We start from the raw sequence: 16661 nt of genomic DNA on the forward strand, positions 1-16661 counted from the left end.
GTGTTAGCTCCTCTATGATTAATTGCATGTTGATGAATGCTCTCTCTCTCTCTCTCTCTCTTTCTAAATATATATATAAATTGTTTACACCTAGTGTATTTGTAAGTTTGTGCACTGCACTTTATTTGCACACTGTTAAGAATGTATAGTTTTGAATTATTTTTTTCTATCAAATCGATCTTTTAGATAATATATCCTCAGAGCTGGTGTCGAGCTTTTGCAGTTCCAAAAAGCATTGGATTTAGTTCATGCACACATCCGCTACTAGGTGCATAATATTATCATTCTTCAAAATTCTGTCAATTAATGTATGCTATATGATTAGCTCACCTGATTTCCACCAAGCACAAAAGTAAAAATATTACAATTATTTCTAAAATATTTTCATACTTCAATCTCTATGGTACAAACACTTGCAATATTTTCTCATTTTGAAATTGGATAAACAGTTTACTCCATTTACGCAATGCCAAAAAAGTATTCCAACTATTCCTTAATTCATCATATCACATCAATGTCCATCACATATATATATATATATATCTTTTTTTTTCTCTTTATTTAAAGTCAGATATAGTCAAATTGAAAGTACGAGACGAGATGAAACTGAAAGCGCAATGCACAGATGTAGGGATGCACATGGTGCAGTAGAAAGTAGAAAGCTACTCTCTCTCTCTCTCTCTCTCTCTCTCTCTCCCCTTACTTTTTCCCTAGCATGAAAGGTCAAGTTGCATGAATCCTCCTCTCTCTCTCTCTCTCTCTCTCTCTCTCTCTCTCTTAAAAGAATGTATAATTACAAAGCTGAGGTGTTCTCTATCTACTAACAGCACAAAGATAACATGGGAAGATTCCCAGGGAAGCCAAAATGAAATGCTCTCTCAAGTGCTCTTTGTTCACTTGGCCACAATATAAGGCTAAGGGATTTAAAATTCTAAAATTAATTGTTGGGTTTTTCATTCATATATATGGGGAGGAGAATCAGGAGGAAAAGAAGGTGAAAGGTAGTTGAGAAAGGTTATTGAGTATATATTAATTTGATTTGATTTGTATGAAAGGACAATGGTCATGGTAGTTTTGTACTATACATGTCTCATAACTAATCCTTTTCCTCTACAAGTTGAGTTAAAGTAAAGCTTTTGTTTTTTTTTTTTTTTTTTTTTTTTTTTNATATTTTATAATAATTTACTAATATGCTGATTTGAAAAACTGCTACAATTCACAAAAAAAAAGAGTTTAATTCATGAGCAGAATTATAATTTTAATAATAAAAAAATTAAAAGAAAACTATCACACAAAATTTTAAATAAAAAGTAGTAAAACTAGCTAGTATAAGTGGGCAAAGCATTTTCTTAATGAATATTTATATTTATTATATATGTACTCAGACGTTTAATTCGATTGATTTTTTAAATAATATCGTATCGCGGCTAATTTTAAATTCTGTCAATTTTCTTAAATCATAAGTTCAGATATCAAATTGTAAAAATTGGATAACAAGAAACATTATCCTGTTTAGATAATTCACTTAAAAAAAAGAAAAAAAAAGAAAGAAAGAAAAGATGAATCCAATAATGCATCTGTGGGAATGAATCCTCTCCTAGGGCTTCTAGAGCCCCAGTAGTTCTACAAAAGGAGATAAAAATTTATAATAAAAAAGGACTATTTCAAGTGTCAGATGACTCTGTACTATTCAACTAGGTTTGTTATAGGAGTTCAAAAAAAAAAAAAAAAAAAATTTTCCCAAAACTTCCATTAATATTTCTTTTTGTTTAAAAGAGCATGTGAGAAAGTGTATAAAGAGCCAAATTTTTTACTGTTGTTGTATAAATAGATTATTTAAGGAGTCTCTGATGTGAACAGCAGTGGATTCAGAGGAATTATTAGTGCTTTTTGTAAAAGCAGATTTAACATCTGAAAAAAGTCAAATCACTTATTTTTTTTTAAGTCCCTATAATTGTTATTTAAGTTGGGTTTAGTAAAATCATTTAGTAGCTTTCTATTAAATTAAGCCCTTTTAATTTCTATGCAAGATATGTATTTTACCTAACAACTTCAAGATCAAGCAAGTGTTTCACTCAAGAAAGTATCCACTTAATGCTAAGTATTTGTTCGGCCCGCTTTAATTTGTATTTTTAGTTACTGAATCTGTAATGTAGTATTTTTCAAATAGAAAAATTTAAAATTTTTGTTACGATGAGAGATAAGTATATGATTTGGATGCTCAAAAATTTTTTTAGTGAATTATAGTATAGTGTTTGTTGAATAATATTGTACTCTATAGTAAGACCAAATAGATCATCAGTATATTTTCACACTTTTCACAGTTATTCTCTTCCCACCCTAAACCAAAAAGTTAACCTAATAGACTATATAACTTTGCTATAAAAACTTTAAGAAAAGAGCTTTATTATTAGCTTCAATCTTCATCAAGAAGGTTAAAAAAGCTTAATAAACTCTCTCTCTCTCTCTCTCTCTCTCTCTCTCTCTCAAACACAAAAGAAGATGAAAAGGACAACCTCAACTCATATGATAGCACATTCTATCCACATTTGATGTTTGGAACATGTCTCCAATTAAATTAAAGGATAAACTTTAAAAACCATACCTGTAGTGTCGCACTTCTCACTTCAGTATTATGTAGTTAAAAATGTATCAAGTTAGTTTTCTATGATTTCATTTTTATTTTTTCATCAACTTTTTCATTAATATTTCGTTAAATTATATACAAAAAACTTTAAATTTTCTATCTAGATTTATTGAATATTCACTTTAGTATTCTTTAGTTTTAACTTTGTCACTCATATAATGAAAAAAATTAGTAGAATCGATAATAAACCTTAAACCCTAAATCAACAAAAAAATCACATGACACTAAATTGATACACTTTAAACCACAAGGTGTGAAACAACCGGGGTGGAATTTAAAGTTTTTCCTAAATTAAAATCCAAAGGCTAAATTGCATTTTGGTCCTCAAACTATGAAGCGCATAACACTTCGATCCTCAAATGTTAATTTGTTATAATTTCAAGTCGGAATACTTTAGTTATTGCAATTAAGTCCTATAGTATAATTTAGTTGGTTAAATAATAATATATCGTTTATGTGGTAATGATACAACAGTATGAGTTGTACCGACTGTCCCTAGCGCAAGTGGCAAAGGGTTTGGCTGTTGGTATCCGAGGTCCCGAGTTCGAATCCGAATTGATTCACATATTCAGCTAAGTTTATTTTTAAATGAAATAAACGAAACGGATAGCATGCTATCTATCTCTCTCAAAAACAAAAAAAAGATACAACAGTATGAAATTTAATTGCAATAATTTAAAAAGTTGAATCAAAAGTTATAATATATTAAAATTTGAGAAATGAAATGTCACTAGTTTATAGTTTGGGGATCAATAGTGCAATTTAGCCAAATCCACATCTAAACTCTCCTACTAATTGATCTCTCATTACAGCCTGTTTCAGAGCCCATAACCCCCACGAGCTCTCAAATATTTTAATTTAAAAAAAATAAAAAACAAATAAAACAATCACAACATTAAGCAAAAACCTTAAAAAATGTTAAAACCATTTCCTCCCATCTCCATCATCATCTACATAATATATATAACCAAAAACTCTAACTTCGTTTTCTCTGACCGTCGCGAATGATCTCTCTGTTTCTTTGGTCCAAATGAAGCAGAGATAAGAGAAAAAAAAAAAAAAAAAAAAATTCAGCAGAGAAAGAGGAGCCACATCGCAATGCCTAACTATTCTAAGTTGCTTCTCTTCTGCTTGTTCTTGTCCGTGACCTTGTTCTTCTCCTGCAATGCAGGAGGGGCCGCGAGCAGCTTTGACGAGACGTNAAAACAATAGGTTAAAAATGTTAAACTATAGACTTGAATACTAAATTCTTTTAACTGTCTTAAATTTTAATCGGCGCTATGCTATAATAAATTTTTTAGTTAGCTTAATTTGCAGACTCATGTATAACATCATCCTGCTTAGATAATTCACTTAAAAAAAAGAAAAAAAAAAAAGAAGATGAATCCAATAATGCATATGTGGGAATGAATCCTCTCCTAGGGCTTCTATAGCCCCAGTAGTTCTACAAAAGGAGATAAAAATTTATAATAAAAAAGGACTATTTCAAGTGTCAGATGACTCTGTACTTTTCAACTAGGTTTGTTCTAGGAGTTCAAAAAAAAAAAAAAATTTATATTTTCCCAAAACTTCCATTAATATTTCTTTTTGTTTAAAAGGGCATGTGAGAAAGTGTATAATTAAAGAGCCAAATTTTTTATTGTTGTTGTATAAATAGATTATTTAAGGAGTCTCTGATGTAAACAGCAGTGGATTCAGAGGAATTATTAGTGCTTTTTGTAAAAGCAGATTTAACATCTGAAAAAAGTCAAATCACCTTTTTTTTTTAAGTCCCTATAATTGTTATTTAAGTTGGGTTTAGTAAAATTATTTAGTAGCTTTCTATTAAATTAAGCCCTTTTAATTTCTATGCAAGATATGTATGTTATCTAACAACTTCAAGATCAAGCAAGTGTTTCACTCAAGAAAGTATCCACTTAATGCTAAGTATTTGTTCGGCCCGCTTTAATTTGTATTTTTAGTTACTGAATCTGTAATGTGGTATTTTTCAAATAGAAAAATTTAAAATTTTTGTTACGATGAGAGGTAAATATATGATTTGGACGCTCTAAAATTTTTTTAGTGAATTATAGTGTAGTGTTTGTTGAATAATATTGTACTCTAAAGTAAGACCAAATAGATCATCAGTATATTTTCACACTTTTCACAGTTATTTTCTTTCCACCCTAAACCAAAAAGTTAACCTAATAGTCTCTATGTAACTTTGCTATGAAAACTTTAAGAAAAGAGCTTTATTATTAGCTTCAATCTTCATCAAGTAGGTTAAAAAAGCTTAATAAACTCTCTCTCTCTCTCTCACACACAAAAGAAGATGAAAAGGACAACCTCAACTCATATGATAGCACATTCTATCCACATTTGATGTTTGGAACATGTCTCCAATTAAATTAAAGGATAAACTTTAAAAACCATACCTGTAGTGTCGCACTTCTCACTTTAATATTTGTAGTTAAAAATGTATCAAGTTAGTTTTCTATGGTTTCATTTTTATTTTTTCGTCAACTTTTTCATTAATATTTTTTGTTAAATTATATACAAAAAACTTTAAATTTTCTATCTAGATTTATTGAATATTCACTTTAGTATCCTTTAGTTTTAACTTTGTCACTGATGTAACAAAAAAAATTAATAGAATCGATAATAAACCCTAAACCCTAAATCAACATAAAACTACATGACACTAAATTGATACACTTTAAACCACAAGGTGTGAAACCACCGGGGTGGAATTTAAAGTTTTTCCTAAATTAAAATCCAAAGGCTAAATTGCATTTTGGTCCTCAAACTATGAAGCGCGTAACACTTCGATCCTCAAACGTTAATTTGTTATAATTTCAAGTCGGAATACTTTAGTTATTGTAATTAAGTCCTATAGTATAATTTAGTTGGTTAAATAATAATATATCGTTTATGTGATAATGATACAACAGTATGAGTTGTACCGACTGTCCCTAGCGCAAGTGGCAAAGGGTTTGACGGTTGGTATCCGAGGTCCCGAGTTCGAATCCTAGTTGATTCACATATTCAGCTAAATTTATTTTTAAATGAAATAAACGAAACGGATAGCATGCTATCTATCTCTCTCAAAAACAAAGAAAGATACAACAGTATGAAATTTAATTGCAATAATTTAAAAAGTTGAATCAAAAGTTATAGTATATTAAAATTTGAGAAATGAAATGTCACTAGTTTATAGTTTGGGGATCAATAGTGCAATTTGGCCAAATCCACATCTAAACTCTCCTACTAATTGATCTCTCATTACAGCCTGTTTCAGAGCCCATAACCCCCACGAGCTCTCAAATATTTTAATTTAAAAAAAAAAATAAAAAACAAATAAAACAATCACAACATTAAGCAAAAACCTTAAAAAATGTTGAAACCATTTCCTCCCATCTCCATCATTCATGTACATAATATATATATACATATAACCAAAAACTCTAACTTCGTTTTCTCTGACCGTCGCGAATGATCTCTTCGTTTCTTCGGACCAAATGAAGCAGAGATAAGAGAAAAAAAAGAAAAAAAAAATTCAGCAGAGAAAGAGGAGCCGCATCACAATGCCTAACTATTCTAAGTTACTTATCTTCTGCTTGTTCTTATTCGTGACCTTATTATTCTCCTGCAATGCAGGAGGGGCCGCGAGCAGTTTTGACGAGACGTCAGCGCTGCTCGCGTTTAAATCGGCTCTGGTCGATCCGCTCGGCGCGTTAAGTGGCTGGGCCAGCGGCCTCCCGCACTGTGGCTGGCCCGGCGTGGGCTGCGGCACAGCCGGTACCGTCCTGCGGCTCGACCTCTCCTGCATGAACCTCAGCGGCACCGTCTCCGACGACATTCTCCGCCTCCCGAGCCTCGCCTATCTCAACCTCTCGTACAATTCATTCTCCACCGCGCTCCCCGCGTCCCTCGCCGCGCTCTTGGCGCTCGAGGTGTTCGACGTGAGCCAGAACAACTTCGCGGGCGAGTTCCCCGCCGGGCTCGGCGCCTGCGCCGGCCTTGTAACCGTCAATGCGTCCGGGAACAACTTCGTCGGCGTGTTACCGGAGGACCTGTCGAATGCGACGTCGCTAGAGGTCATCGACCTCCGCGGGAGCTTCTTCGAGGGCCCGATACAGCCGTCCTACGGCAGCTTCCGGAAGCTCAAGTTTCTAGGCCTCTCCGGCAATAACATCACCGGAAAGATCCCCGTTGAGCTCGGCGGCGTCTCCTCGTTGGAGAAGCTCATAATTGGATACAACGAGCTCGAAGGGACCATCCCCGCGGAGTTCGGGAACCTCGCGAATCTCCGGTACCTCGACCTCGCGGTCGGGAACCTGAACGGACCGATCCCGCCCGAGTTAGGCCGGCTGCGGAGCCTGACCACGCTCTACCTGTACAAGAACAATCTCGACGGCATGATCCCGAAGGAGATCGGGAACGCGTCGGCGCTTGCCTATCTCGACCTCTCCGACAACTCGATCGCGGGGCCGATACCGGCCGAATTGGCGCAGCTGGCGAATCTGCAGCTGCTGAACGTCATGTGCAACCGGCTGAAGGGCCCGGTACCGGCCGGGATCGGGGAATTGGCGCGGCTGGAGGTGCTGGAGCTGTGGAACAACTCGCTGACCGGCCCGCTCCCCGCGGGGCTCGGCCAGAGCTCTGCGCTGCAGTGGCTCGACGTGTCGTCGAACATGCTCTCCGGCCCGATCCCCGCCGGCCTCTGCGCCGGCGGGAATCTCACCAAACTGATACTCTTCGGCAACAACTTCTCCGGCGGCATCCCGGGCAGCTTGGCCACGTGTGCTTCACTCGTGCGCGTGCGCATGCAGAACAACCGGCTCAACGGCACCGTCCCCGGCGGCTTTGGCCGCCTCCCGCGGCTCCAGCGGCTCGAATTGGCGGGCAACGAGCTCGGCGGCGAGATACCGACCGACCTCGCGCTATCGACGTCGCTGTCATTCATCGATCTTTCGCACAACAATCTCCGGTCGTCGCTTCCCTCGAACATCCTGGCCGTGCCGACGCTCCAGAGCTTCGCGGCAGCCGACAACCAGCTGACGGGTGAAATCCCGGACCAGTTCCAGGACTGCCCGGCGCTCGCGGCGCTCGACCTGTCGAACAACCGGCTGACCGGCGGCGTGCCGCCGGGCCTGGCGTCCTGCCAGCGCCTCGTGAATTTGAACCTCCGGAGCAACCGGCTGGCTGGCGACATACCGGCAGCGATCGCCGCCATGCCGGCGCTTGCCGTCCTCGACCTTTCAAGCAACTTCTTCACCGGCCCGATACCGGAGAACTTCGGCAGCTCCCCGGCGCTCGAAACGCTCAACTTGGCATACAACAACCTCTCCGGCCCCGTCCCCGGCAACGGAATTCTACGTTCCATCAATCCCGATGACCTCGCCGGCAATCCGGGGCTCTGCAGCGGAGTGCTCCCGCCATGCTCGGGTGCGATCGGCCGCGAATTCCCGACGACGAGCGAAAGGATCGAGCACCTGAAGCATATTGCCGTCGGGTGGCTGGCGGGGATTGCCGTGGTGGCTGCATTGTGTGCCGCGCTCTTCGCCGGCCGAATTGTGTACCGGAGGTGGTACGTGGACCGTGGCGGCGGCGGCGGAGGGTGCTGCGATGACCACGTCGACGAGGAAAGCGGTGCATGGCCGTGGCGGCTCACGGCGTTCCAGCGGCTTGGCTTCGCGACCGCCGACATACTCGCCTGCGTCAAGGAGTCCAATGTGATCGGCATGGGCGCCACCGGGATTGTGTACAAGGCCGAGCTGCAGCGGCCGCATTTGGTGATTGCCGTGAAGAAGCTGTGGCGGCCGTCGAGGGCCGAGGGTGTGGGATCGGAGCCCAGGTGCGATATCGCGGCGGCGGAAGTGAGCGTGCTGGGCCGGTTGCGGCACCGGAACATAGTGCGGCTGCTCGGGTACCTGCACAACGACGCTGACGCGATGCTGCTGTACGAGTACATGCCGAACGGGAGCCTGTGGGAGGCGCTGCACGGGCCAGGAGGTGCTGGAGGGGGCCGGGTGCTCGCCGACTGGGTGGCGCGGTACAATGTTGCACTGGGAGTGGCGCAGGGATTGGCATACCTGCACCACGACTGCCACCCGCCAATCATCCATCGCGACATCAAGTCAAACAACATCCTGCTCGACGCGAACATGGAGGCCCGCATCGCCGACTTCGGGCTCGCGAGGATGGTGGCGCACAAGAACGAGACGCTTTCGGTGGTCGCCGGATCCTACGGCTACATTGCACCAGGTATTTGTCGGTAGTTCTCAGGCGTGAGACCGTCGAATCCACCGTTTTGATGCTAAAAAGTGTTTGATGAATTGCGCAGAGTACGGGTACACTCTGAAGGTGGATCAGAAGAGCGACGTATACAGCTACGGAGTGGTGCTGATGGAGCTCCTGACAGGGAAGAGGCCGATCGAGCCGGAGTTCGGGGAGAGCCAGGACATAGTCGGGTGGATCCGCGAGAGGCTGCGGAGCAACCGGGCGGAGGCGGTGCTCGACCCGAGCATCGGCGGGGGGCAGTGCAAGCACGTGCAGGAGGAGATGCTGCTGGTGCTGCGGATCGCGGTGCTCTGCACCGCGAAGCTGCCCAAGGACCGGCCGTCGATGCGGGACGTGCTCACCATGCTCGGCGAGGCGAAGCCCCGCAGGAAGAGCGGGAGCTCCGGGGGCGGGAGCGGCGGCACGGCGGTGGCGAGCAATGTGGTGGACAAGGATAAGCCCGTGTTTAGCACCTCGCCGGAATCCGGGTACCTTTGATTCAGAATAAGAGGCTCTCTTATGGTTCAATGTTTTGCTGATTCTTAATTTTGTATGTAGTTTTTCTTCTTTTCTTTTTTTTTCCCTTCATTTTTGATTTGTAACATTTGTGTAAGCATGCACCAATGATAGTTGTGTAGATTGATTTTATTAACAAAAAAACAAAGAAAAATAATTTGTGTAGATGAATGTAGGGATTGTGAATGAATTATTTCAGGAACTCAAAAGATAGCCGGATAATAATGCCAATCTGATTAATTCAATAAAATCGTTACGAATATTATACCAAAAAAAACATCAAACCAAATCAAACTCTCAAATTTGACAAGCAATTCAAAAAAATATTATGAAAAAAAACAAGTTGTTTGTTTCAGATTGAATCATATTGCAAAGAAGTTGCATTACAAAAAGGACTATGATCTGTTGGATGAAGGCTTATATAGACAAAAGCCACTGAAAAAAAAGAAAAAAGAAAAAAAGAAAAAAAGAAAGAAAGAAACCACCTTGTTATCTCTGGACCTTGAAATTGCTCCCTCTTGATTCCTGTTTCGAACCAAACACATCATACAACAGTAAACTGCGTCGGGGAAAAGCAATTTCAAAAATATCGAAGTACACAACATTGTAGCCCTTAGCCGCACCATTGCCCACTTCATATATACAGTGATAAATATGAAACATTGATCAACTGAGTAACTATATTCCGGAGTTTTCTGTATTGCATATTGCATTTACAAGAGCCATGGTTTCGTTTATACAAACATCGTTATTAAGACGATCGTATATAGTATCTCAAAAAGAAAAGAGAGAAACATACTGCAAAATTTCCGATCTTTGAGAGCTGTAGATCTTAGAACCACCAAAAAGACAGTGCAGCGGCAGCAGCTGGATCACGCAAGATTGTGTCATCGGTGTTCCATTCTGAACGGTCATGATTGAGCTAAATTTCGTGTTGGCAGCAGAAGAAGTATGCCTACGACTTGATTGGATATAGAAATGTGAACAAATAGAGATTGAACTTCCGTTTAGAACATGAATTACATCAGTGAGATAAAAAGTACAAGAAACAGCAGTAGCTAGAGATAAATCAGATAGGAAAGATAGATACCATTCAAAGCACCACCATCTATGTAAGAAAGGCTACTAACCATCGCATTTACAACTCAGAAGCACTACTAGTTGTTAAATTACTCCTGACAAATTATCCAGCTTGAATTTTCAGTCTATTGAGACAATGTAGTTTATCTTCTGATGGAAATTTCCAAAAAGAGAGACATAATAAGCTTTTGTAATGATAAGGCAAGGGGTTTGGGTATATATGCAGACACAGATGTGAAGATGTGAAAACTTTCTACTGATTCTGATGATTTCGACCTCACAACATCATATAATATTCTTTCAAGATGAAAGTGAATCTAAATGCACAGTATATGATAACTATCAGACAATTTTTTGCTCAATGTATTATTGTCATGAAACACATATTTCTCAGGTAGTAAAGCAACAAGTTCATATACATCCAACTTGCCTGACAGAAAAACGGCACAGACAACAAACTCCACTGCAGACTGAAAGTAACTATTATCACATAACCAAGTGATTGACGGCCTGCAAAAGTGACCTTTGAGTACAGCTGTTTGAAAATGCACTAGAAACTTCCCTACCAAAATATGTTTTGTCAATTTTTTGCTTTGGCACAAGTAGATGATTCACATTAAAGCTTCTATTTTTAAAATCCAAAAGCTAATTTTGACTTGCCCCACGGCAACAATTCCAAACTTTTGATAGAATAGAGAAGATACTTCAGAAGCAAGACAAATAGACACTAAAGAATATTACAACAGCTATTGTCCTCTTTTCGGGTGGGAAACTACAGAAGAGAAACATTTTTTCTTGGACCATTTGTTTATTGGGTATGTCTCATTTCAGACTATATACACCAACTCGACACTATGCTGTGCCATGCACTAAGTAGCCCTAACTAACATTGAGGCTTGCACTTATAGCACTTGCAGTGTGTCTGCGTACAAGATTATAAGTTCACAACAGAAGCTTACCAAGTTCATCCGTTTGAATGTCACGGATAACTACTTCTGTCGTGCTGAGTGCCAAGCAATTAATGAAGGTGACAAAGGGCAGAATAAAACCTATTGTACACCTAATAGAGATTACTAAAAGTAGTAGCACAGGGCAAGGCACAAAATGTAGGACATTAAAGGTCGATCTGTTCATTTCAGCTCCCCAATGAGAGCATACACATTACTATCATTACCTGGTGACATGTAAGGTATTCTAAAAGGAAGTGAATATGAAAATTCTACACAGTACATGTGAATCAATAGTTCACCTGCTGGCACAAACATCATTTATAGGTTCTAAAGAAATCAAACTGACATGGTCTGCAGCTGTATCTCTGTATCATCTTGACAGAAGATTTTGCAACTAATACATTAAAAATCTATGATCATTATACATTGATATTGGATCATTGGTTCTGAAAACCTTAAGGCGTAGGTGGCCTTGTAAACACAACATACATCATAGCGCAACTAATTGCAGCAGAAAAAAACCTAGTTAGAAGTTTACTGCAGATTAACATGCAACGAATTCTAGGGATATTTTGAGAACAAAAACATGCTCTTTCCACCCAATATAAATTTTGGTAGTACAGAAAACAAGTATTAACTAATCTGGAACGAATGAGAAGGTTACCATCAAGGAAAAGAAAGCTTACCTCTCACATCAAAGAAGTCCCTGATGCCACAGGCACAGTGTCAAAAAAGGCTTCTGTAATACCTTCAAAATCTACAATCTACTTCCCACAGGGAATCACCCTATGGTTGTTCATCTCAAAATGATTCAAAAAAAAAAAAAAAAAAATCTACGTTCTACCAAAGAACACTTTAGTGTCACTATTGAGCTAACATCCCGACGCATTCTTGCCCTATCCCATAGTCGATGCTCAGCTCCCGCAGAGGCGGAATGTTCTCCATAGCAAAGATCATTATATGAGGATACGATTCAGCATCATGACCATAGAGCACAAACTGCACAAACACATTTGGCACACTACTGTGGCTGATATAGCAGGCAACATTCCGCTTCCTCGAAACATCTAAAAAGTAACCCAGCTCGGGCCGATTGGCAAACTCCGGGGGTGGGCGGTCGGGGATTGCCTCAGAAACATCACCCCATTCCCTCCATCTTTCTGGGAATCGGGTGGGATCGATCAAATATGTAGCGTGCTCCGCAGAAACATACTTAGCCTCCTCCCTTGTGAGCACCTCCCCGCTGAGCTCGCAAACGAAAGACCCGGCCTGAATCACATCCAAAGACCGGACCCCCCACCCCGTGTCTCTCGACCTGAACACCTCCAACTGATGCCTCATCCCCTTCTGCGCCACACGGTTAGGGCACGTCGGCGGGCACTTGCACGAATCTCCGCACTCGAAGATCACCGGCCGCCCTCGCAGGAGGACGCCGTTGCTATAAGCGAACCCACACTTGTTCCTTTTCTCGCAGAGGCAATTGGTCGAGCAATCGGCGACACATTTGCAGCCTCTCGGCGCCACCGCAGGGGAAGGGAAATCAGGGCGAGCGACGTAGTCGAACAGCCGAGGATCGACGTCCTCATCGATGTTGTTGAACAGCGGGACGGGGAGGAGCTCCCGCTTGCGCGAGATGTCGCGCTTGGCATAGCCCTCCGGCTTCGCCCCCGCGGCGAGCTGCGCCTTGAGGTGCTCGGCGAGCTTGAGGTTCTTAAGGCCGCAGTCATCTTGGCCCTGCATGCGGAGGAGCTTGAAGCGGAAGACATGGCACCCGGATCGGCCGACATGGCGGTCGCAGTCGACGACCTTGTAGAGGCCGTCGTAGACGTAGACGCGGCCGGTGGGGGTGGCGTCGGCGGGGTGGGCGCGCACGACGCGGAGCTCGATGCCGTAGGTCATGCTCCGCTCGAGGGCGAGGTTGCCGCGCTCGAGCTTCTGGTCGGCGGAGTGCCACACGCTGTTGCGGCCGACGCGGCCGCCGCTGCCGGTGTAGACGAGGACGTCGTCGGCGGCGTCCTCGTCGTCCTGGTAGCCCCCGGAGGAGACGATGCTCACGGCGATGGGCTCGCCCTCGGGGACCTGGGACGCGGGGACGAAGTCGATGCCGGCCTGGACGGCGCCGTGCACGCCGAGGACGCACAGCTCGGCGCGGTAGAGGAACACGTCCCCGACGGCGACCCCCGGGATGGGGCCGACGATGCGGCGGTCGCGGTGGAGCCACAGCCCGCGATCGGTCATCGTCTTCGCGGCGATCAGGTCGGGGCGCCGGCGGCGGCCTGGGGACCCCCCCTCGCCGCCGCCGCCGCCGCCGGTCTCGTCCCGGATGCTGCGGCGGCGAGCGTAGAGGCAGCGGAGGGAGTCGTAGGTGAGGCGCGCGCGGCGGACGAGGACGCGGAAGTAGGCGTGGTCGGCGGCGCCGAGGTGGGAGACGCGGACCAGGCCGCCGGAGCGGCGGCGGTTCTTGGGGCTAGGGTTCGCTAGGGCGACGGAGGAGATCACGGAGGAGGGGGAGGGGGTGGCCGCCACGGCAGCGGCGGGGGAGGTGGCCGCTGAAGCGGCGGCGAGCTTGAGCTTGGCGAGGAGAAGGTAGTCGGAGAGGAGCGCGTCGTCGCGGGCGGCGGCGGGGGAAAGCTCGTCGAGGAGGCGGCGGAGGAGGTCGGGGGTGAGAAGCTGGCTAGGGTTTTCGCCATCGCCGCCGCCGTCTCCGCCACCGTCTCCGCCGCCGCCATTGAACTCGGAGGGCTCGAGCTTGGGGACGACGACGCCGGGAGTGGAGAGGAGGGAGAAGAGAGGGGATTGGAGCGGCGAAGAAGACGACGCCATTAGAGCACGAGAGAGTGAGCTCGAGCGACACGCAGATTTCGAATTTTTCGTCTTAATGTTACTAAAATACCCCTTCTCTTACGCCAAATTACACGAACCATTCACCGAAACTAATTCGCTGCACCCGGTGTACAAATACATTTCATGCACCACAACTTAAGTTCCTATAATATAAAAAGAGATATCCACAAATTTAATTTTAATTTTTTATTATATTAATTATAGTTGTGGTTCATGAAATGTGAGTATACATCAAGTGCACGCAAAATAATAATAAGATTGTGTCTTTTTTCTTTTTTAAAAAATTAATTTTCTTTTCGCTTTGCATTTCTTTGCAGTTTCTGTACGATACACCAATAAGACCCTACCATTTATGGAAAGTTTTTAACTGCACATGGTGTATACATAAATATCATACACCGCATATATTAAATACAATACAAATAAAAAAATACATTAAAAATTTATTAATTGCAAATAGATACACCTCCTGAATCCAATATAAATAAATAATCTATTTTTATAAAAATTTAAAATTTTAATCTTGATGCAGTTTACGGACACGTGGTGCGCCAAGTCCACGCACTATTTCCCAGAAGCGGAGAATTGGGAGGCGGGAAATGCAGTGAAGGAACCCATATATATTTACCCAAACTATAAGGCTTAATTACAAAAATACCTTAAATCTCAATTACTTTTTAATAAGTAATTTTTTTAAAATTTTTATCTTTGGTTGTGTTTAATTTCGATAAATTTTAGGCTGTTGTTTGGTTCGTAGGAAAATAAATAATTTATTATTATTATTATTATTTAGTAGAAAGAAAAATAATTATAAATAAAAAATTATTATATTATTTTTTTCTTATTATATATATATTATAGGAATAATTTCATAGATGCCCTTCTAGAAACTATTAATTTCATCAATACGCTTCTAAAATTGATAATATCACAAATACCCTCCAATATGTTAAAAATTATCATAAATACCCTCCATTAGTTAAAATCCGTTAAGACCGGTATAAAACGGAGTTAAATTTTCAAAATACCATTTTTACCCTTTATCTCTTATTAGTAGCAGAAATGTTAAGAGGTATTTCAAGATATTTTTTGTAAATTTAAATTTGAGTATTTAATATATACTAACTGAATTTAAATATGGATAATTCTTGAATATTTTTTTTCATTTAAATTTTTATATATAATTATTTATTCGATAAAATATAAATAGAGCCATAAAAAAATCCAAAAATTCTCATTTTTTTATACACTGAAATTAGTTAATTTTTTAAAAAACTAAAAGTTAATGGGATATCACCGAAAAAAATAAAAGTTGAGGGAGCTCTTTCAAAATGGCATATAGTTGAGGGGGTCTCCATATATTTTTACTTAAGAGAAACTTAAGGGTAAATAAGTCATTTTAAAATTTAACCCAGCTTTAACTATTTAATAACTATGGTAAAGCTAACATAACTAACAGTAGGGGTAGTGATGATAATTTTCTGTATTTACAGGGATATATGTGATATTTTAAACTTTATAAGGATATCTATGATATTTAAGACTTTAGGAGGGGTATCCATGAAATTGCCCCATTATTATATATATATATATATATATTATTAATAGATAATAATTATTATATTATATATATTAGTATTATAATTTGTATTTATAAACAAAATATATTTAAACTATATTATACATTAATTAAGTATGTAATATGGCTGGGGCTACTATACTCTTATGAGTATAGACCCTCTTATACTCATAAATTTTTAACCGTTGATTGATGGGATGTGTGGTTAGAGTGATGGTGGTCCCCACCTAGAATGATAGTGGTCTCTTAGGATTGAGCGAGTAGTTAGTTTAATAGTATGATCTAACGGGTGAAAATGATCAATAGAATAAATCGAAGAACCAAAAATTTATGAGTATAAGGGAGCCAATACTTATAAAAAGTATAGTAGCCGGACTCACGTAATATAATATATAATATTATATATTTAATACTATAAAATAAGTTATTATGTATTTATAAATAATATTTATATACAAAATATTACACAATAATATATTTAAAAAATAAAAAATTACAGTGGACTCACTTTCTCTCTTCTACAGTCCACGAGGTGAGGATGATCTCCTGGATCGCGTGCTCATAAGGCTTCTAAGTCGCATTTTTTCAGCAATGAGTTTTCGTTTTCCACAAAAAGAAGGTGAAAATCGAAAATTCGTTATTTTTCGAGAATCTGTAAAAAAAAATTTTACAGGTAATCAAACATAGAAAAAAAAAATTTCAACCGAAAAAAAATTTTGCGGAGTAATTTTACACAGAACCAACACATCCTTACCTTTTTTTTTTTTTTTTCCATCTCATACAT

General features: G+C 41.0%; 2 protein-coding genes across 2 annotated transcripts; one reads left to right on the forward strand and one right to left on the reverse strand.

The window, feature by feature from the left end:
• LOC109712524 (MDIS1-interacting receptor like kinase 1-like) lies at positions 6052-9589 on the forward strand. The gene is made up of 2 exons (XM_020236119.1): positions 6052-8893; positions 8973-9589. The coding sequence occupies exons 1-2, from the start codon at positions 6211-6213 to the stop codon at positions 9404-9406; spliced, it is 3117 nt and encodes a 1038-aa protein (XP_020091708.1). The 5' UTR covers positions 6052-6210; the 3' UTR covers positions 9407-9589.
• Positions 9907-14413, reverse strand: LOC109712571 (histone-lysine N-methyltransferase family member SUVH2-like). Its single transcript, XM_020236202.1, has 3 exons — positions 12141-14413; positions 10224-10385; positions 9907-9949 (listed from the first exon to the last, which is right to left on the reverse strand). Exon 1 carries the CDS (start codon positions 14275-14277, stop codon positions 12319-12321), a length of 1959 nt encoding a protein of 652 aa, XP_020091791.1. The 5' UTR covers positions 14278-14413; the 3' UTR covers positions 9907-9949; positions 10224-10385; positions 12141-12318.

The sequence above is a fragment of the Ananas comosus genome, linkage group 7 (assembly GCF_001540865.1).
Source record: "Ananas comosus cultivar F153 linkage group 7, ASM154086v1, whole genome shotgun sequence".
In the NCBI taxonomy this organism is placed as follows: domain Eukaryota; kingdom Viridiplantae; phylum Streptophyta; class Magnoliopsida; order Poales; family Bromeliaceae; genus Ananas; species Ananas comosus.

Coding starts and splice junctions, on each gene's coding strand:
- LOC109712524 (XM_020236119.1), top strand. CDS start 6,211: ATGCCTAACTATTCTAAGTTACTTATCTTCTGCTTGTTCTTATTCGTG. Junction 8,894..8,972: donor CTACGGCTACATTGCACCAG/GTATTTGTCGGT, acceptor TGAATTGCGCAG/AGTACGGGTACACTCTGAAG.
- LOC109712571 (XM_020236202.1), bottom strand. CDS start 14,277: ATGGCGTCGTCTTCTTCGCCGCTCCAATCCCCTCTCTTCTCCCTCCTC.